Genomic DNA, 22,534 nt, shown 5'->3' with positions numbered 1-22,534 from the left:
TTGCTTGTGTTGTTTAGAGGAGACTGTCACTGTATCTTACCTGCAAAATGTTCAATAAAGAACACAGATAAAGTATGTTGAAATAAATGCCATCTGCTTGTTTAGTAGTTGTAAACATGTTGCCTTTTAAGATGCTTCAAAACAGTTAATGATTTGAAGGGCATCTATGCATATTAACCTGTATTATGTTTCTTGTTGCCAATTTTTTTTTTTTTTTTTTTGTTAGCAGTCTTCAACAATCCTTGAGTCATATTCTCTGCATTCTAGCAATGTGAGGTATTGCATGTATTGCAAGTATTATGCATATATGGAAAATTTACAGGTAACATTTAAATGAGTGGAGCAATAAGAAGGCCAACCAAAAATAAATATATCAAAAATATAAATTTTGATTTTAAACATCCTTGAAAGAAACATTTTAATGACCGTTTCTCACTACTCATGTTCATTCAGCAAGATAACTTTTTGTATGCATGTCCATTCATGGTTCTTTTTAATCATGCTGTATTACAAAACAATATCCCTATACTGTGCCCATGAATCCATGCTCCCCAAGATAGATCATCCATTTTACATATAGCTTGATGTGATCACTCTCACTTGTTTAGAATGCAAGCAAAACTTGCCACTGGATTATTGTTATCTTTGTAGCAATATGTAATCTCTCGAGTATATCTCAGGATGGTTGGTTTTATTACAATCTGATGCAGAGATGGAAACCTCCTGAGGTGCACCACCATTCATAAAACCAAGATGGAAAAATAATAGATTTGTATGCTAAATTTTTACTAGACTTCAGCTGTTCAAAAATGTTATTAGTTCATCAATCTATTATATATTTTTTATTTTATATATTCTGTATCTGTCTCAAATCAAAATCTAGAGAACGCCCCAGAGAAGTTTCATGATCAGCTTCTTGTAGTGAATGGTTATTTTGATTTTGATATCCCCTATTAATCCCAGTGATGAAATTAACTTATTTTTTGAAAACTAATAAAATTTTTGTTACACACAGTAATGTCGGTAAGTTTACTCACTTAAAAACATCCTCGGCTTTTTTATTACTGTATCCACAGCAACAGTGACTCATGGATTAAAAATTCTGATATAATATAAAACTAGGGGGCTTCACTCGCCCACCCCCGGGTTTGGTTTAAACTTTTGTAAAAACAATATTTGTCCTTTCTTTCCTGCCCTGGGCATGGTTAAATCTTTCTCGCGGGACGTATAACGCTGCTCGCGTTGTGAAGGAGGGGGCTGAATGCATGCAAAGGAGATGCGGTCAGATCACCTGCTGTTTTGCTGCTGGCAAGCTGAGTGTTCTGCTTGTCGTGCTTTGCGTCAATCATTTAAAAGCCTGTACAGCAGCTGTCCTTTTGCCACTTCGTGTCTCTGCCGCTTCCGCTGTGGGGGTGGGGGGCTGAATGCACGCTAAGGAGATGCGCTCGGATCATCTGCTGGCTTGCTGCAGCTGCTGCTGGCGAGCTGCGTGTTCTGCTTGTCATTGTTTTAAGAGCTGGGAGCACATGAAGTGTGTCTGCCAAAAGCATTCCAACAACTGCTAGGTTAGATGTCCATGAACTTGTTTTAAATTGTAAGTAGGGCGTGACATGCAAAAGTCACTGTCTCATGGGTTTTGCTTCCTTAGGTTGTAATGTCTAGTCTCGCGTGTCATTAAAGTGTCTCTCCGAGATGATCAGGTCTTGTTCGTTTTGCTCAACTCCCCCGGTGACGCACTACGCTCCTGCCACTTCTTGTCTCTCCCGCTCGCATTTTGAAGAGGGTGAGCTGAATGCACGCTAAGGTGTTGTGTATGCATCTGCTGCTGGCTTTGTTCTCCTGCTGCCATGGTGCATGTTCTGCTTGTCGCGCTGCGCATCGATCATTTAAAAGCCTGTAAAGCAGCTGTCCTTCTGTCTCACTGCCTTGTCTCGCATGACATTAAAGTGTTTCTCGCGGGACGTCAAATTGTCTTCCGAGAAGATCACGTCTCGTCTCCCTGATTTCCCTTCCAAGATTTTTTTTTTTTTTTTTTTTTTTTAATAATAGAGAGAAAATTGTATTTGTGCCTGTTGCATATGAAAGAGTGACATGCCGATGGCTTGCCTTTTCCAAGAATTTGAGGCTTTTATTAAAAATGCAATGCTGTGTAATCCGTTCAGGTCAGACATGAATGCAAAATACAATGGAATTCGTATGTGCGCTTTTCACCATGCAACCACTTTACCTGCATATTGTACCATAGGCTTTGCAAAATAACACAGTTTAATAGGTGAAAAGTAGGATCCGTTGAGCATGCATCTGTCTAAGCCATGGCAGAATTTAACTACTGGTGAAACAGAACTGCAAAGCATAACTAGAATAATAAGCAAAATATGCCTCGGGGAAGGGGGAATTTTCCTTTACCTCAATAAATTAGTACCAAGATTCTGTGAAACTTTTATTTTCAGTTGCTGTTGTCAGAAGCGTGCCTCAGAATCGTGAAAGGCATGCTTTCTTAAATCAAATTATTTGCTTCTTCAAAGAGGATGTATTCAGTTAAGTTTTAAGGTTGGTACCCATTATCTCCATTAATAAATACAAGAGTGAGATAGTTATTTTATCTTGATATAATATGCTTCCCTATAGAACACAATTTAATGTGGCAAACTAATATATTCCATGAATGGGTAGTAATAACTTTGATTTGAAATATACTGAACTTATCCTTTTTAATTTAATTTTGTTATCATGTTTGACTTTGACTGCATCTGCTGTTATTGAATGGATATGTGGAAAACCCTACTCCAGTTAAACTAAAATTCACTTGCATAACCAGCTCTGATGCATGTGATTTTTTTTTTTTTTCTGTGCAATAATTAATGCTATTGTGTTTTGTTTTATAGGAACTGCTTCAACCAGTACTACAAATACTGGCTTAAGTTTAGGATTTAACAAACCAGCAGCATCAGCAACCCCATTTAGTTTGCCAGTTTCTTCATCTTCTGGTGGAGGTCTTTCTCTTGTTTCCACACTGACATCTTCTGCGCCTTCAGCAGGTAATTGAAGTAATAATGTAAATGTAAACCAGGCAATTGACCATTTATGCTTCAGTGCAATGTTTATGCATTTTTCACTTTAAAAATGCTTTTAAAGTCCCCAAAGTCAGAAGTTCTTATTAGACATTTAAAATAAAGGCTGAATTTGTATCTTTATTTTTTCATGTAAATTATAATAGTTTTATATTGTAATTACCATAGTTTACCAATGGAATCTGTTTACACAGCAAGTGATCTGACATTTCTTTTTTTGTCTTATCAAAAAATTTGATAGATTAGGTAAACTGTTATCCCAGGGGGAAATTTGCTTGCAGCATTGTCAAAACATGTATATTTAACGACAGCCTTAATTGTAAGAGTTTATTAACATTTTGTACAATATAGTTTGACAGTGTGTATGACATTGTATAAGAGAATATTTATATTGTCAGGTAAGATGCCATTAACATCATATTAAAAAATTCTTTCTTTAAAAGTACTGTCACCCCTTTGTCACCCAAGCGTTGGGGATGGAAGACCACATTTAACTGTTCATGTCCATCTTGTGAACAACTGAAACCATGAATGTCAAATTCATATATCTGGATGTGCAGCTGTATTTTTCCAGTGTTCCATAAGAAAGTACATTTCTCTATTAACTTGTCTGTATACTTTTACGTTATGTGATGCTGTAATGATGACTTCCAATGTTGAGCCTCTTGTTGATACATGTGCATTTTTGTGAATTTAATTAGCACAATGCCTCTTAATTTTGATTGCAGCTACATCTGGGTTTTCATTTAACCTAGGTGGCACACCTACCACATCTTCAGCACCATCTGCTGGACTGTCTTTGGGATCTACAGGTTTAGGCAGTAGTCTTTTTACAGCTCCTTTTACTTCAGGTAGAGTACACATTGCTACTTTTGTGACCCTGCATTTATTACTTGTTTTTATACATCTTTTGTACTGACCAGCTCAATTAGACCATTTATAAAGCATTGCAGATGCCATATTGCTGGTTTTACAGTTTTCTAATAATTTTGAAAGCTATACTACTAAATATAAACAATTCTGGTTTTCAGAACCCTTCAATGATTTTCATTGCTTTTTTTAATACCACTATTAACTTTTGTGACACCCGAGATCCTGTTACCACAATGCATCTTTATACAAATCTTTGGTAGACATGCACTGAATTTGCTAATTTTGTTGTACTTTTGTGGTATTATATTTTTCTCATTGTAGGAAATAGGTACAGCATTCAAAGAAAAAAAAAAAACCTTGACAACTAATATGTGTAGAGGTTGATTTATTATGCCTGAAGGTTGTTTTGAGCCAGTGGCTTTCAAATTAAAGGGAAAAACTGGTTTAGTTAACTATCAGCAAATCTTTGAAGGCCATCTCTTATTTGAACACTGTGGTTCCTCACATTATGTTAAGAACACGGTTATATATTTATTTTGTTTGATTACTTTGGATTTTTGGTAGACATGGTAGGTTATTTGAAAGGAGTAGTGGGTTAAAATATTAAAATAGAATTTAACAAATTGTAAAGAATAAACATTATTTCTACTGTCTTTTTTTTTTTTTTCTGTTTTTGAAAAAGTTGAATGTGAAAAGAAATGCAATTCATTATGCAGAGTCTATTCAAGGCGGAGCAGAGCATACTCCAGATAAATTAAATGAAAAAATAATTGTGTAAATTAATTTTCTGTATCTGGTAAAGTACATTATTTACATTTTGATACTTATTTGTGACAGCTGCTTTAGTACTTCATTGCTTATTTTTATTTCTTTTTGCGTTTAGGACAGGGACAAAATACTCTTGGATTAGGCCTGTCTTCTGTAGGTACTACAACTGCATCTTCAGTCAGCGAAGGACTTGGTGGAGTTGATTTTAGTAGTTCATCAGATAAAAAAAGTAAGATCCTCCACGTTTTATTTAATTCACAGCTTTAAAGAAAGGGCACAATGCTAACAATTATCTGTTGAGATTTAGAATCTTCTCAGGTTAAATGTTAGCTTTGTTTCTGCTTTAACCAAAATGTTAATGGTACAGTGTGTCTCCTCAGGACACCAAGAAGCAAAATTGAACGCCAACAACATTCCTAATGGCCAGTCAAAATGTGTGCAGGATGTCAGCAAACAACTAAACCACTAAATTCAGCTGCAACTGGGATTTCTACTACACCAAACCTGTGTAGCTGCTCTTTGTGTAACAATTGAAAAAATATATTAAGTGTGGTGCTCAATTTTCTTTAATCAGTTAGTGTACAGCAAAAAAAAAAATTGGCTTTCAGCACTCTTATGAGCTGGAGGGTGAAATTATATCAGGCTACTCTAGTTGAAAGGAAAATGGTGGAACAAGTCTCAGTGCAACATTTTTCCCTTTGAGAATAAGATTGCTTTTTTTCTACAGGAGCAAAGTGCAGTATCTAATGGATTTTAGAAGCAGGACATTTACAACATCACACTATTAATTTCATCTCCACTCCTATGACACACAAACCATACTTATTACAGTAGTAATTAAAAAGAACACCTTGTTTAAAAAGGTTAAACAAGTTTCAGTTGAGGAGCATTATACAGTAATATGTTCTCTGTTGAAGATCACATTTTCCCAATCTATTCAGGTCCCTCTCTCATACACACTAACACACACAAACTGGGAAATTCTGTGTTAACCATCACAGAAATTCAATGTAAATTGCTTGTTTGCTTAACAAATGGAAAGGATTCCATGTTTTCCTTACCTTCCTTTGCAGATTATGATATGCAAACATTACATTTACGTCAAGTCTAATGAAGCACACATGTTAAGAATCAGTAAGGATTATAGAAATATAACTATATATGTTGACAAAAATAACCATAGCAAATACAATATGCTTAGCTATAACAGATTATCGATGCATATTTGATTAAGTGTTGCGTGATATCTCTAGTCCGGGTGTTCTAAATTCTATTCTCTTGGCATACTACCTCTAGGAATTAAAATCTTCTGAAGTACCACAATTTTGTGGTCTTAAATTGTTACGTACTGAACTCTTAGTAATTGATATTTCTTTAACCTCACCCGCACATTCCATTAACAAGGAATTCAACAAATCATTACAGATATTTTGGTTTTAATTTTTGCTGTTTTGGTTTTCAATTTAAGAACAATGGTGTGGGTTGGTATGTAATAAAAAGTTCAAATTGTCAATGCTTTTAATGTATTAAAAAAACTATCTAGTTGCATATCATTTCAGGCCAAAAGAAATAATAATAAAAAAAGCTTGGGTTAAAAAAATAATAGTAAAATAAAGTGTAACAGAACTCAATTGCTTCAGTTGTGAAGGCTGAGCCTGCTCTAATTTCGCCCTATTACTAATGAAGCACTTATTGCTCAATTGACATTTTTTTTGCTTCATTTTTGTGGTTTTGCTTAAGGTTCTCCATCTTTAATTGCTTATTTCTATCTTTAACAACTTTATTCAGTGTTTTTAATGATTCCTTACTAGCAATTTCTCTAAATTGCTAGTAAGGAATCATTAAATCAGCAGTTCTCTAACTTGTTTCCATTTACACCTGTATGGATTCAACATGCACTATTTGGTTTAAAAAAAAAAAACACACATAAGAGAAAAATGTGACAGTCAAATTTATCTGTTTTAGACTTCAAATCATTTGGTTTATATCCTTGGAAAGGTAAAAATCTACGATATAAGAACATTACATTGCAGACTAACCAGCCATAAAATTAAATAAGGTCTGAGATTGGCAAGGATTGATTTCTAATTAAGCAGTTGGGGTGGAACCAAAACTTGCAGCCACTGTGGCCCTCCAAGCCGATGTTGCCTACCCCAGATTAGATTATTAGCACATTGACTTCAATTGAAAAACTTTGCTTGCATTTGAGTGCATTCTTTATCTTTTCCGTGTGGTCCTTTGATCATGCCTGCAGTATGGCGAGATCTTTCTCAGCTTGATGTCTTCTCCAGCTGAAATTAATTTCTGAAACCGATATTGTTGAAGAATTGATCTCAGATAGTGAATCCCAAACTCCCTTTGTATTATTGTCTCTAATTCTAGAAGTTCAACTGAGAATAGCTTTCAGGTACAAGTAGAGTACTTTTACAAGAGATTGGATAGACTTACTTGCTTCAAAGTGAATGGATTAACTCCATCCCCACAAAGAGTATGGAGTGATACATGCATCTAATCTTAAGGCATTTGTATGTTCTGGTAATTGGATTATGGTCCATTCAAGTTACAGGTCCATCTCATGATTATAGGTATGAGTCTGTTAATCAGAGTTAGAGTTCAATTTGTGGTTACAAATTTAGGATGAATGTCCTTGTAGGTTCCTTTTTTGTCTATAGGAGTCTCTATAAATGTGTATACAGTATTTTGATTAACACTTCAGATTGATAGTAGAAGTTGTCAGTAAGATGTAAAGAAAAAAATGATTAAAGCAATTTTTTGTTCCATAATGTAAACATGTCATTTACTTGTAATACACCAGTACATCATAAATATGCTGCATTATATTTATGCCAGAAGTATGCATCATATTTCTTTTTTGTATCTATTTCGTTTGTAGCCGACAAATCCTCTGGAACACGTCCCGAGTAAGTATTATGTTTTTGTTTGGCTGAATTTATAGAATTGGTTTACTTTTACACCTATGGATTAAAAATACTTGAAATGCTTTATATAGGGTTTTTTTTTTTTATTTTTCTGATGTGTATGCAAGACTCTTGTCTAGTAATTTGTGTTTCTGAGAGGCAAATGAAAGAGAGAGGTTGACTTTTTTTTTTTCCCCCTCGCCAGGGATAGTAAAGCACTAAAGGATGAAAACCTACCACCTCCAATCTGTCAAGATGTGGATAATTTTCAGTAAGTTTTTTAAATATTGACTAGATGCCATAAAGTTTGTAAGAATATTTATAATTACATGCAGGTGGTGATTTCCTGATAATTATGTCACTTTTGAGAGTTTGTTGCAAAATGCATATGGGGAAATGTTTTGGTATAACCGTAAAGAAGAACCTTTTTTGTGATCATATACTTGACTTTTCTTCATTCCTTCAGGAAATTTGTTAAAGAACAGAAGCAGGTTCAAGAAGAAATAAGCCGTATGTCTTCTAAAGCGATGCAGAAAGTTCAGGAAGATATCAAAAGTCTAAAACAGATCTTGTCTGTAGCAGCTAGTGGCATTCAGAGAAACATCTTGTCCATCGATAAGTTAAAAATTGAAACTGCACAGGTAATATGTTTAACGTATATAATGTGGTCGGGTTGAATTGTGGTTATACCCATGACTGCAGGATTTTTATACCAGCCTGTTTCACAGTCAGTGTGCAGTTGTTGCTTTTAAATAATCTCATTGTTTTCTGGCCTAGAAATGCTTATGTTTCTGTCATTGTTTGATTTTTAATTTATCCTTTATATTATAGTGGACTTTTTTCTTTTAATTGTATCTAAAAGCTGCAAATAATCCTTAATGCTAAAGGGATGAATTACTTAACTACCACTTTCATTTGCCTGCTAATTAAAAAAAAACAACTTTTTTTAACTAATGAGCAAAGTGAACATGTCACTGAACTAATTGCTTCTTTTTAGCATGTAGTGTCATCAACATTTGAATACAATTAATGGAGTAAACCACATAGAAAAGGGTGAACTAAAGACAAAATGACCAAAGAGATTTAAACATTTTAAGTTTTGACAAAGTACTGATCAGAATTTTTTTGCAGAAGTGCATAGCTTACTAAACAGTGAGATCAATCGGAAGAAACAAAGATGCACTGATTGTGAAATCAGTTTGGAATAAACAACCATATTATATATCTTGGTCAACCTTCGCTCCATCATGCCCGGTGTACATATGGTTCACACCACAATTATTGGTACCCCTGGTAAAGATTAGGAAAAAAGGGTTATAACAAAATCACTTTTTGGTGAATTACCTTAGTCTTGCACTGAAAAAATGAAATATAACATTTTAACTGAACTAATTTTATTTTAAGAAAAAATACTTCCTCATCAAAAAATAAATGATTTTAAGAAAACCACACGTGCCACGATTTTCGCCGTTTATGAACCCACCACTAAACTTCAGGAATGCCAGTATCTTGTAACATAAGAAAACAGGATGACAGATTTCAGTTTTGCTAATGTAGTTAGAAAGGTTTTTATAATAACCAGTTAACATTAACACATGATTAATTAAGGATAAGCAAAGTGAGTTTACCATTGGGGCCTAAAGGACTTAACTGCTAAAAATGGTACATTGCAGCCATATGTGAATAATATGTTAAAGTAAGCCATTTCAAGTAGTAATATCCATTATACATACAAACCAGCAATGTCTTGGCTATGTTTTTAAATCAGTTTAATGGTATCTTGATAAAAACAAAGACTGGCACTGTATATTGGCTTAAATTACAAATGAAGGAGGCAGAGTTGTGGTACCTTAAATTGAGGAGTTGGAGTCAAAGGTTTTGTGTACTGACTCCACAGCTACAGTATGCTTCACTGGAGCCCCTAACCATGTTAAAAGACTTGCATAAAATCTACAGTTCTGCTATGCTTATGTTTCAAGACTACATAGTTAATTTACCAAGTAAGAAAGATTTAAGTGAGTGTGATACAATTACGTACGATATGTATGATTTTATGTATCATACTATCTATCTATCTATCTATCTACTAGGGGGTTCCACCCTTGGCCTGCACTACGCGCCAGCCACTTCGTATCTCTGCCGCTTGCGTTGTGAAGAGGGGGGCTGAACACACCCCAGGAAGACGTGATCGCTCCTGCGAAACCCCCTCTTAAACGGTGATACAATGGGAAACAGTCTCTTTTTTTTTTTTTTTTTTTTTTTTTTTTTTTTTTTTTATATATAAAATAAACCTCCGCTTTACTTGATCAGCTGCTGGCTTGCTGCTGCTGCCGTGTCACGTGATCTGCATCTCACGCGGTGCTTCGAACATTCAAAAGCCTGTACAGCAGCTGTCCTACTCTGTCTTTTATTTCCAGCTCCGGGCGTGGTTAAATCTTTTGGCACAAAGGCTCTTCTAGTTTATAATTTAAAACCTGAATAAGAACCTGAAAATCTAACAACATCACACTAAAGTTTGATAAACTCTGAAAAGAATAACAAATGTAATATATATATATATCTCCATCCATCCTCTTCCGCTTATCCGAGGTCGGGTCGCGGGGGCAGCAGCTTCAGCAGAGATACCCAGACTTCCCTCTCCCCGGCCACTTCTTCTAGCTCTTCCGGGGGAATCCCAAGGCGTTCCCAGGCCAGCCGGGAGACATAGTCCCTCCAGCGTGTCCTGAGTCTTCCCCGGGGCCTCCTCCCCGTTAGACGTGCCCGGAACACCTCACCAGGGAGGTGTCCAGGAGGCATCCTGATCAGATGCCCAAGCCACCTCATCTGACTCCTCTCGATGCAGAGGAGCAGCGGCTCTGCTCTGAGCCCCTCCCGGATGACTGAGCTTCTCACCCTATCTTTAAGGGAGAGCCCAGACACCCTGCGGAGAAAACTCATTTCAGCTGCTTGTATTCGTGATAGATAGATAGATACTTTATTAATCCCAATGGGAAATTCACATTCTTCAGCAGCAGCATACTGTGATCTCGTTCTTTCGGTCACTACCCATAGCTCATGACCATAGGTGAGGGTAGGAACATAGATCGACTGGTAAATTGAGAGCTTTGCCTTATGGCTCAACTCCTTTTTCACCACGACAGACCGATGCAGAGCCCGCATCACTGCGGACGCCGCACTGATCCGCCTGTCGATTTCGCGCTCCATTCTTCCCTCACTCGTGAACAAGACCCCGAGATACTTGAACTCCTCCACTTGGGGCAGGATCTCGCTCCCAACCCTGAGAGGGCACTCCACCCTTTTTCGGCTGAGGAACATGGTCTCGGATTTGGAGGTGCTGATTCCCATCCCAGCCGCTTCACACTCAGCTGCGAACCGATCCAGAGAGAGCTGAAGATCACGGCCTGATGAAGCAAACAGGACAACATCATCTGCAAAAAGCAGTGACCCAATCCTGAGTCCACCAAGCCGGACCCCCTCAACACCCTGGCTGCGCCTAGAAATTCTGTCCATAAAAGTTATGAACAGAATCCGTGACAAAGGGCAGCCCTGGGGGAGTCCAACTCTCACTGGAAGCGGGTTCGACTTACTGCCGGCAATGCGGACCAAGCTCTGACACCGATCGTACAGGGACCGAACAGCTCTTATCAGGGGGTCCGGTACCCCATATTCTCGGAGCACCCCCCATAGGATTCCCCGAGGGACATGGTCGAACGCCTTTTCCAAGTCCACAAAACACATGTAGACTGGTTGGGCGAACTCCCACGCAACCCTCCAGGACCCTGCTAAGGGTGTAGAGCTGGTCCATTGTTCCGCGACCAGGACAAAAACCACACTGTTCCTCCTGAATCTGAGGTTCAACTATCCGACGGACCCTCCTCTCCAGAACCCCCGAATAGACTTTTCCAAGGAGGCTGAGGAGTGTGATCCCTCTGTAGTTGGAACACACCCTCCGGTCCCCCTTCTTAAAGTCCCCAGTCTGCCAATCCAGAGGCACTGTCCCTGATGTCCATGAGATGTTGCAGAGACGTGTCAACCAAGACAGCCCTACAACATCCAGAGCCTTGAGGAACTCCGGGCGTATCTCATCCACCCCCGGGGCCCTGCCACCAAGGAGTTTTTTGACCACCTCGGTGACCTCAGTCCCAGAGATGGGGGAGCCCACCTCTGAGTCCCCAGACTCTGCTTCCTCATTGGAAGGCATGTTAGTGGGATTGAGGAGGTCTTCGAAGTACTCCCCCCACCGACCCACAACGTCTCGAGTCGAGGTCAGCAGCGCACCATCCCTACCATACACAGTATTGACACTGCACTGCTTCCCCCTCCTGAGACGCCGGACAGTGGACCAGAATCTCATCGAAGCCATCTGAAAGTCGTTCTCCATGGCCTCCCCAAACTCCTCCCATGCCCGAGTTTTTGCCTCAGCAACCACAGAAGCCGCATTCCGCTTGGCCTGCCAGTACCTATCAGCTGCCTCCAGAGTCCCACAGGACAAAAGGGACCGGTAGGCTTCCTTCGTCAGCTTGACAGCATCCTTCACCGCTGGTGTCCACCAACGGGTTTCGGGGATTGCCGCCATGACAGGCACCGACTACCTTACGGCCACAGCTCCTGTCAGCCGCCTCAACAATAGAGGCACGGAACATGGCCCATTCGGATTCAGTGTCCCCCACCTCCCTCGGGACATAGTCGAAGTTCTGCCGGAGGTGGGAGTTGAAACTACTTCTGACAGGGGGCTCTGCCAGACGTTCCCAGCAGACCCTCACAACACGTTTGGGCCTACCAGGCCTGACCGGCATCCTCCCCCACCATCGGAGCCAACTCACCACCAGGTGGTGATCAGCTGACAGCTCCGCCCCTCTCTTCACCCGAGTGTCCAAGACATGTGGCCGCAAGTCTGACGACACGACCACAAAGTCGATCATCGAACTGAGGCCTAGGGTGTCCTGGTGCCAAGTGCACATATGAACACCCCTATGCTTGAACATGGTGTTCGTTATGGACAATCCATGATGAGCACAGAAGTCCAATAACAAAACACCACTCGGGTTTAGATCGGGGGGGCCATTCCTCCCAATCACGCCCTTCCAGGTCTCACTGTCATTGCCCACGTGAGCATTGAAGTCTCCCAGCAGTACGAGGGAGTCCCCAGAAGGTGTGCCCTCCAGCACCCCCTCCAGGGACTCCAAAAAGGGTGGGTACTCCGAACTGCTGTTCGGTGCATACGCACAAACAACAGTTAGGACCCGTCCCCCCACCCGAAGGCGGAGGGAGGCTACCCTCTCGTCCACCGGGGTAGACCCCAATGTATAGGCTACAAGTCGGGGGGGCAATAAGTATGCCCACACCCGCTCAGCGCCTCTCACCGGGGGCAACTCCAGAGTGGTACAGAGTCCAGCCCCTCTCAAGGAGATTGGTTCCAGAGTCCAAGCTGTGCATCGAGGTGAGCCCGACTATATCTAGCCGGAACCTCTCAACCTCGCGCACTAGCTTAGGCTCCTTCCCCTTCAGAGAGGTGACATTCCACGTCCCAAGAGCCAGCCGAGGATCGGCCACTACCCAACTCACACTTCACCCGACCTCCTTGGCCCCTCCCATAGGTGGTGAGCCCATGGGAAGGGGGACCCACGTTGCCTCTTCGGGCTGTGCCCGGCCGAGCCCCATGGGTGCAAGCCCGGCCACCAGGCGCTCGCCATCGAGCCCCACCTCCAGGCCTGGCTCCAGAGGGGGGCCCCGGTGACCCGCGTCCGGGCGAGGGAAAACGCTGTCCAAATTTTGTATTCATCATGGAGGTTTTGTTGAACCGCACTTTGTCTCATCCCTCACCTAGGACCAGTTTGCCTTGGGTGGCCCTACCAGGGGCATAAAGCCCCGGACAACAGAGCTCCTAGGATCATTGGGACACGCAAACCCCTCCACCACGATAAGGTGGATATATATATATATATCCATTTTCATCCATTTTCCAACCCGCTGAATCCGAACACAGGGTCACGGGGGTCTGCTGGAGCCAATCCCAGCCAACACAGGGCACAAGGCAGGAAACAATCCTGGGCAGGGTGCCAACCCACCGCAGGGGACACACAAACACACCCACACACCAAGCACACACTAGGGTCAATTTAGAATCGCCAATCCACCTAACCTGCATGTCTTTGGACTGTGGGAGGAAACCGGAGCGCCCGGAGGAAACCCACACAGACATGGGGAGAACATGCAAACTCCACGCAGGGAGGACCAGGGAATCGAACCCAGGTCCCCAGATCCCCCAACTGCGAGGCAGCAGCGCTACCCACTGCGCCACCGTGCTGCCTTATATATATATATATATATATATATATATGAAGGTTTTAAAATAAGCCTCATTTAAAGTGTGACATAAAATCGTTGCAGAAAATGTTGCACTTTTATATTTATATTTACTATACTATATATGAGTAGATTATCATATGTCTTGTTTCAAGGTTGACAATAAATATTACAAATGAGGTAATTTTGTTCTGTCAGTGTATTGCCTTTCTAAAACCTGTTTTTTAAATCTTGTTACATGAATTCACTTAATACAGTATTTTAGCATTTTGACATTTTATAGTTCTTGTGAGCTAAGCAAGGTAATTATTTTGTAGATTTCCTTTAGTAATGGGCTGTGTTTAGTTGTAATGATTATGTGGTTTCTCTTTAAGTAACAGGATTTCGAGCTGTAAATTAGCATCTACCACCACATGCTTACATCGGAGTTTATGTATAAAGCTATTTTGTATCATGGGTTGACCTATTGTGTTTTGTTTTTTTGTTTTTTGTTTTGGTCGTCTGTAGGAGTTAAAGAATGCTGATATTGCACTTCGAACACAAAAGACACCTCCAGGTCTTCAACATGAAAATACAACCCCATCAGAGTAAGTTATTTACTACATGGACATGTTTTTTCTATGATGCTGCATTCATTTAGACACTTTATAGAAATAATTTGTTACTTTGAAACGGCTTCAATTACTATTAAACGCAACTTATACCTGCAACAACGAGCTTAGCAGTAAAACTGCCTCTCATTTTGTAGGTACAGTGACTACCAGTGCTACGGCAGGTAACATCTTTTTAGTTCTCACTAATGGCCCATCAACTCTGCATCCACATAGGTGCATACCTACTGCCCTGCACGCCAGAAACTAGGGGTGGGCGGTATGACCAAAATTCTATATCACGGTATTTTTCAAAATTATCCCGGTTTCACGGTATTCAACGGTATTTTTTTCCCCATGCATGAGTGGATGTTAACCACATTTTCCACTGCAATTACTGGCTAAGAATAACCTATTCCACTGTCAAGAGTATTGTACATTGTACAAAAAAAAAACATTTTAATGTGCACACAAGTATTAATACAGTTTTGCATTGCCCCATAAAGTGATAGTTTTCAAGGGGGTGGCACTAATGGAGATGGTATCAAATTGCATGACAGATGCAGTCAAAATATAGAACCTTTTTATTGAACAAATTTTGCAAAAACAAACTATAATTTTGACAACATATTTTCAACCATACAAAGAGGCATTTAGACTTAGTAAAATATCCAGAAGTGCTTGTCAAAAATTGTATTGCACCGAATATGTCTTAGAAAAGGAATAAATAGTAAATATTTTTTGTAAACCAACTACACTTTCTGTTAATGTTAACAATCTCTGTCCACTGACACGTTAAAGTGACTTTTTAAACAACTTTATCATCATTAAACTGCATAATATTTAAACTAATAAATAATAATAATAAAATAAATAATAGTATTATTACTGATAGTTGCACTATTACTTCAAGACTTCAAGCCCAGGTGCATTACACAGTATTCACCAAATTAAAATAAAATACAACAAGTGCAACTTGGTCATGACATCTTTACCAGCTGAACCATCATTTAGGCAAACTGCATTAATATGGACCTTGCTTCAAGCTAAGCTATACTGGGAAGAAAAAAACAAACTATATGTCGAGAACAAAGTCAACATTTCCACTTTATTCTCGCCGTTTATGTCGAGATTAAAGTCGACATTTCCACTTTATTCTCATAGTTTACTTCATAATTAAAGTAGAATGTCGTAAACTAAACTTCTTCCTAAAATTAATGTTTAATCAATTACTTAATTTACCCCGTCATAAATTAATGCAGCACGTTAAATGCTTTGTGTTACGTTCCCCGACCCAGTGGTTAATCAGTACGCTTCTTAAACTGACTTCCTCCGCACTAAGAGAAGACAGCGATCACCATACATGATCCATTCACTTCATGATTTTCCTGCTTTCTGAAAATTTAGAATGCTAAGATAAATACTTGATATCATTTTCATGATGAAATGCATTAAAGCAGGTATTACACATGCACGGTAGTGAGGCGGTAGTGCTGCTCCCTCGCAGTAAGGGGTCCCCAGGTGTATGTTCAGTGTAGAGAACTTTATGGCAGGTGTGACGAGGCTCCAAAAAACTGGATGTATGAATAGCTATCGCACAGGTTTAACTTAAATATTGTGTAAATGTTGGGTTTGTGATCTGCTGGTCGGAGACACGAACACAGAATTCAATGCATGTTCTTCTGAGCAGGCTATCTTTATTGCATGCATGCTGTCTCTATCTGACGTAGGCTACCAAAACCCCAGTTCCTATTCTTCCTTTTTCTTTCACCACATAACCAATCACCACACGATAAACGTCTTTGTGAAAATAAACTAGTTATAAACTTAGCCCATGGATTGTTCAGAACTTTAAAAATATCTTCGTTATACATGTTTAATTATGCCATCCATTCAGAGTTGCGCCCATTTCTGAACGAATCACTTAACACAAAGCATTTAATGTGCTATATAACTTATGACGGGGTTTGAGAAAATCTAGTAAATTAAATATTCATTTTATGATGAAGTTTAGTTTATGATGTTCTACTTTAATGACAAATTACGAGAATAAAGTCAAAAGAATATATTCTCGTCATAAGCGTCAAGATTAAAGTGGAAATGTCGAGAATAAAGTCAAAATGTCATCACACTATTACACAGTACCCAGGTACATTACACTGTATTGAAAACAAATAAAACAAGTACAGCTTGGCTTGCAGTATTATCCAGTAGTATAGAAACAGTATTTACACATCTGACCTTTTAAAACTAAAGCATCTCCAGGCGACAGACGTGACTGCTTTTTTTCGGCTCTCTGTCCATTTTCACCGCGCAGCATACCTATGCTACCGCCCACTATTTGGTGGTGTAGCAGTGAAAAAGAGCCCTAGTGCAACAAATCTGTGTTTAGCAGTGTAGCAGTGAAAAAGGTCCCCACTTGAACAGTTTCCCGCTGCGCCACGTTCCGAACGTCGTTTAGGCAATTTAAACCGGTGTTGCAGTATAAGAAAAATCCATATCATAAAAAAAAAAAACGTTTTTCTGTATGAACCGGTATACCGCCCAGCACTACCAGAAACTACGTATAACCTAAATAAGTTAATGTCACGTAAACAAGATGATGTTTGTCAAATTGTATATTTTCAATTAAATTGTTAGTATACATTTTCAATTAATAAAATTGTAAAATCTGTGCTACTGCTATACATAAATCTGCTACGGCATTTATTTGTGACAAGCAAAACAACGCTTTTCCTTTTTCTCGGCCCATAAAATAACAGTAGAAACTAATATTTCTTTGTGTGAATAGTTTAATTTACAGCCATACTTGCATACCTTACAATGAAATATGCAAGTGGCAAGTTAGCTAATCACAAAGCAGTCTGTGCAGATTCCTGTAGTCATTTTTGAGCATTTCAGCATACATAGCACTGAAGCTTTACACACCTGTGCCTTGTCAATTTCTTGTGCTGCCTTTCACGTGATGGCGGCCTCCCCTTCTTTGTTTGAGCATAGCAGCCTGAACTTTTTTTATCAAGTAACTTGTTTGTCATGAATTGTCAATGGTGATATTTATTCCTTTGGTTCAATGATTCAAATCACCATAATCTCAAAAAAGTATTTCTCACCCTTAGAAACTGCACTCCAAATAGGGAATACTGTTTTGCATGTATTTGACATGTAGGTAGCTATTCAAAATGACAGGAAATGCTTGATATGTACTGAGCATACAGGCACCAACAACACACAACATGTAGCATCTGTTTATCAAGTTCTCTCTCTCTCATTCCCCACCCCCGTGTATTTTTTCACAAGTAATGCTTAGCACAAAGTGTCATTATGCTATGAAATCATTTTACTTGAGTGTGTATCTGCTGTCAAGCCATTCTGACTGTACATAATATGATGTTCTTCCCTCTTACTGATGGTTTTTCCAGGAGGGAACCTCAAACTCTGCCGTAGAATAGGATTTTAGTTTTACAAAGTCCCTATTTTCCACATAGCTGAGAGCCAGTGTATCCCTTGCTGACACTTTTGCAATCGATTCCAGCATTTCTTTCTGCTCTTTTTGAAATGGGATAGTGCTCACAGATTTTGAAGTTTCATTGTGTTGCTCTGTGGTTGGGTCAAAAAGTTTGCAAAGATGCTTCAGTCTCGTGTTTCAAAATTGAGTTGGTTTAACTATTGCATGCAATATATGCCAAACGTTTGTACAGTGACACATTATTAAACATAGTACCTTTGTATATCAGTGCAGTTTTATGCATGATATGCGTAGTTTGGAAACACTTCTTGAAATGTTAACAATATTATTTTTGGCTGAATAGCTTATTTTCTGTAAACAAATTTCCATTTGGAATGCGAAAGGAGTACTTTTCACTCAGATTGTAGACGTGATTCATCTGCCATGCTGTCATCTTACTTACAAAGAAGATAACATGGAGTACATTATGTACAATAAAATAAGATTTCAGCTCATAAAGTAATTTTCATGAGTTAAATAAGCATCCATAGTCTCATGCTCTGAAATCATAGAATTCAGAAAGCTTAGGTATAATTGAATGAAATTTTGAGCACGATGGAAGGGGCAAACACCAATTTTAAGTAACCCTCTACTTGTATGTAAAGGAAAAATAAAAATGTAGTTCGTAGTACTTAAGGATTTTAGTTACCTTCAAGATTATGTACAGTGATCTTCTGAAATGCATAGAGAAGATCCTTAATCAGGGTTGTGTCTATTACACTACCTTGCATGACATCAGTAATGTTCAAGAACAGATCTGCCAGGATTGATTAAAAACCTGTGGGTGTGCTTGAGAATTGTATAAACTGTTAAAGAACAAATTATTGGTGATAAGCTTTGTTACCCAGCTTTTCCTGGTGGTATGTTGTGAAAGATATTCAAGCAGAATAAAGATTAAAGTGGGATTTGATAATATTACAAAGATGTTTTAAACTCTCCATTAGCACCAAAACCTGAAATGAATACTACCTCCGTATCCAGTGTCTACCAACAAAAAAATCAAAAGTGACTAATTACTTTTACTCCCTCAAAAGCACTTTCCTGTTCTCTTCTAATCACATTCTGAAAACCAATATATCAATCAGCTTTGCAAAAAAAAATAATGCTTCATTCTGTTGAGACGTGACTTGGCTCCATCCATTAACACTTGAATCCCTGAAGCCTATAAGTAAAGTCTTAATCCCGGGCCACATTAAATTCCATCACACCGCCTCATCAGCATCTTTGTTTTGGAAATGTGTCGATCAGCAGTGGCATCAAACAGCCTGCTATCCCATCCCCCACACACATAGCTCAAGACAGAAAAAAAGTTCTCCCAGTTCAAGTATGTTTATCTGGGTGTGAGGTGCCTTGAATTGTATACGATAAATATATTGTTATTTGGAACACATTCATTTCACATGTGTTCCGTGTCTCCAACGATCTGGGTAAATGTAGGATGACAGGAAATGCGATGCAAAAAATGTGAACATCAGTACTAAAACAAACTTTTTGCATATTATAGTACTAATGACAACATTTTGACATGAAGTGTATAATGTGTGAAGACTGAAGTCCAAATATCAAATAAACACTTTCAGTAAATTTAAGTGCAACAAAACGAGTGAAAGAGAAGAAAGAGAACAGAAGCACTCCCTGCAAGAAACATCTCTTTGTCTGAAGTAGAATCCTCATCTGAGTTCACCTCTGTTATACCACGTCTTTATTTGAAAACTAACAGTGTCAGATTGGGGGAAGTGTGAATGTGACTGAGAATAAAAGTGAATTAAAAAAAAAAAAAAAAAAAAATTAAAACACTAACCTTTACAAGTAAATTTACACCGGCTGTTATAGACTCAAGTCAAATGCATGTTTTTATTCTATAATAGTAACAATAAGAGCAGCTCACTACTCAAAAAGGTAAATTCAGGGAGGACTCAGAATTGAACCTGCAACCTCTTGATTATGAGACAGCAGTTCTTTCCTCTGTACCAGCCAAGCAGACGTGTCACCATCATCCTCTAACCAATTTCTTTTTCTTCGGTTATATTCTTGAATAAAAGTGCACTTGTTTTGTTACACTTATAAATTTTGTGAAAGTGTTTATTTGATATTTGGACTTAAGTCTTCACACATTACGTATACACTTCATGTCAACATTTTGTCATTAATTCTATAATATGCAGAAAGTTTCTGTTTCAGTTCTGTGTTCAGCATTTCTTGCCTCACATTTCCTATCATCCTACTTTTACCCAGATCGTCGTAGACACGGAACACATATGAAATGCATGTGTTCCAAATGATATATTATTTACCCTATACAGTTCCAGTCAATTCACATCCAGAGAAACAGACTTGAGTTGGGAGAACTTCATCTGGTTTGGGGGGGTGCGGGTCTACTGATGCTGCTTGACATGCTTGTAAAACAAAGATGCTGATTAGAAGGTGCAAGGGAATTTAAAGTGGCCCAGGATTACAACTTTTTTTTCTTAGGTTCAGGGATTCTGGTGAGAGAGGAATTTTTATCCAAAATTGGCAGAGAGAAAAAGCAGCAGTTACTACCTTTGACAAGCTGTTTTAATCAGCTTTTTTTGAGCATAATGAAATTGTTTGGAGTTGTGCATTGGATGATGGAAATTGTAGTCCTCTCTTCAGCATTTCTACCTGGTTGCAGGTAAGACTAAGGTGAGAGGAAATGGTGTGATAGATTTTCCTACTTTTTAGAGCATTTTTAAAGACATACTAACAAATTTTAAAAACCTGTCTTGGTTAATGTCTTTTTTTTCTATAGAGTCATCAAATTTCAATCAAATCTGTCAAGGCATTTTTCAGATTTGGTGTGAGATTTGGTGTGTGTGTTTTATTTTATTTTTTTATTTTATTTATTTATTTTTTTTAAAGCCTAAAAGTTGATTAATCAAAATGTCCTTTTTTGAAAAAACTACTGCCTTAGATGTACAGTCCTGCCAAATTTCAAATTTTTAGCTAAATTGGAAATTGTTTTTATTGATTAGTGAAGATGTCCATTGAGATTATTTTACAGATTGTATAGATATTTGCATAGAATGTATAGATTTGCTGACCTTTTGTTCTGCCACCATCCACATTAAGACATGAAAAAATATTTCTGTTGTTGTGGTCTGTTACTTTTCAGTGTACGAAGTCCTTTCTTTTGGGAGCTGTAGCACTAGTCAGCATTATTCATAGCTAGGTTTCTGTCTCACTAAAGCTCCGAACTAGCATTGGTAGAGCACTTCTTCTTGTGGAATACAATCACAAAACATTAAGTATTTACTTGATGATTTATAAGGAGATCCTTTATCAACATGTTACAATGTAAAGTGAAGATGACATGTTAATAATAGTAAACTGTTCTGAAAAGTGGTCATCAGTGGTTGGATCTTCTTATGGATTGAGGGAAAACTACATCTGATTTGAGTATAAGAAATTAGTTTCTTTGCATGAGCCAATGTAAAAGTATGAATGTTGTTACCTATAATAAAGTGATGAATATTATTCTTTGCAGCTATTTTAGAGCACTTGTAGAACAATTTGAGGTACAGTTGCAACAGTATCGACAGCAGATAGAAGAACTTGAAAATCATCTTACCACTCAAGCCAACAGCTCTCATATAACACCTCAAGGTAAATTCTTCGGTAATTTACTTTTGATGCTACAATATATTTTTATTTCTGTCTTTCTTATTTAGAATACCACTTTTAAAATAAGATTAAATCCGCTACATAGTGCTTAAATAAGAAATTTGCATTATTGGGGAGATACTGCATACCAGTCAGCCATTCCAATTCTTGGTTATGCCTTCAAAAAATAATTTAAAAAATACTGTAAAGGGTCTTTCATGTGCTGTTTGTGGTTAATAAATGTTCATATTTAAACAGTTTACCTACATCGTCAATTACACAGTATTCCAATGCAGTAATGAGCTTGTTTGAAATATCCGGGGTTCGCTAAAATCTCAAACTTTATCATGTAAATCTGGATTGTAATTTTGTTGTAGCACTTAGGTTTACCAAATATTTTAAATATTGTATGATCATAATCATATAGTCCATTACTACTGCTGTGCGTTTTATTTTGGCATGATTAGTAGCAACATGAATATATTCCTTAAAGTGTGTTTACTCTGCTGCGTTTAATTCTGTAAATATAAAAGTGTGTTTGCTCTGCTGCATTTAATTCTGCAAATACACTTACTAAATATATCTCAAATTACATAGGTTCCGTTTTCACAATTAGGATTAAACTAAAGTTTTTACTACTTAGACATGGATTTTTACATGCCGAGACTTGTTTATTCAGGTAGTCAACTTCAAGCGCTGAGAACAAATGCCCGCGCCGGTGTGGTTCCCTATTTACCTGATGAGGTAAGAAGGTGGTATCGTGGCAGCAGAGCCGGAGCTAAGCTAAAGTGGCATTACAAACCTTCGGTGCCCTCTGTGATCCTGGGAAATGTGAACTCACTACCAAATAAGATCGATGAACTAGCCGCGCTGGTGAAAAAT

At 38.5% G+C, this 22,534-nt stretch overlaps 1 protein-coding gene across 3 annotated transcripts in view; it reads left to right on the top strand.

Moving 5' to 3' along the window:
- nup58 (nucleoporin 58) overlaps positions 1-22,534 on the top strand; it is a 129,615-nt gene that overhangs the window by 61,580 nt on the left and 45,501 nt on the right. For 2 of the 3 annotated variants that reach the window (XM_051926389.1, XM_051926390.1), the window contains exons 3-10: positions 2,886-3,038; positions 3,800-3,922; positions 4,828-4,941; positions 7,606-7,633; positions 7,836-7,901; positions 8,097-8,271; positions 14,444-14,523; positions 21,537-21,655. In XM_051926389.1, the coding sequence (XP_051782349.1) occupies positions 2,886-3,038; positions 3,800-3,922; positions 4,828-4,941; positions 7,606-7,633; positions 7,836-7,901; positions 8,097-8,271; positions 14,444-14,523; positions 21,537-21,655 (858 nt within the window). The remainder of the gene's footprint in view (positions 1-2,885; positions 3,039-3,799; positions 3,923-4,827; positions 4,942-7,605; positions 7,634-7,835; positions 7,902-8,096; positions 8,272-14,443; positions 14,524-21,536; positions 21,656-22,534) is intronic. The other variant, XM_051926391.1, reaches the window with a different exon arrangement.

This window comes from Erpetoichthys calabaricus, chromosome 4 (genome assembly GCF_900747795.2).
Source record: "Erpetoichthys calabaricus chromosome 4, fErpCal1.3, whole genome shotgun sequence".
Taxonomy (NCBI): Eukaryota; Metazoa; Chordata; class Cladistia; order Polypteriformes; family Polypteridae; genus Erpetoichthys; species Erpetoichthys calabaricus.
The sequence above is the reverse complement of the archived record's forward strand: the minus strand, read 5'-3'. Positions and strand labels throughout refer to the sequence as shown.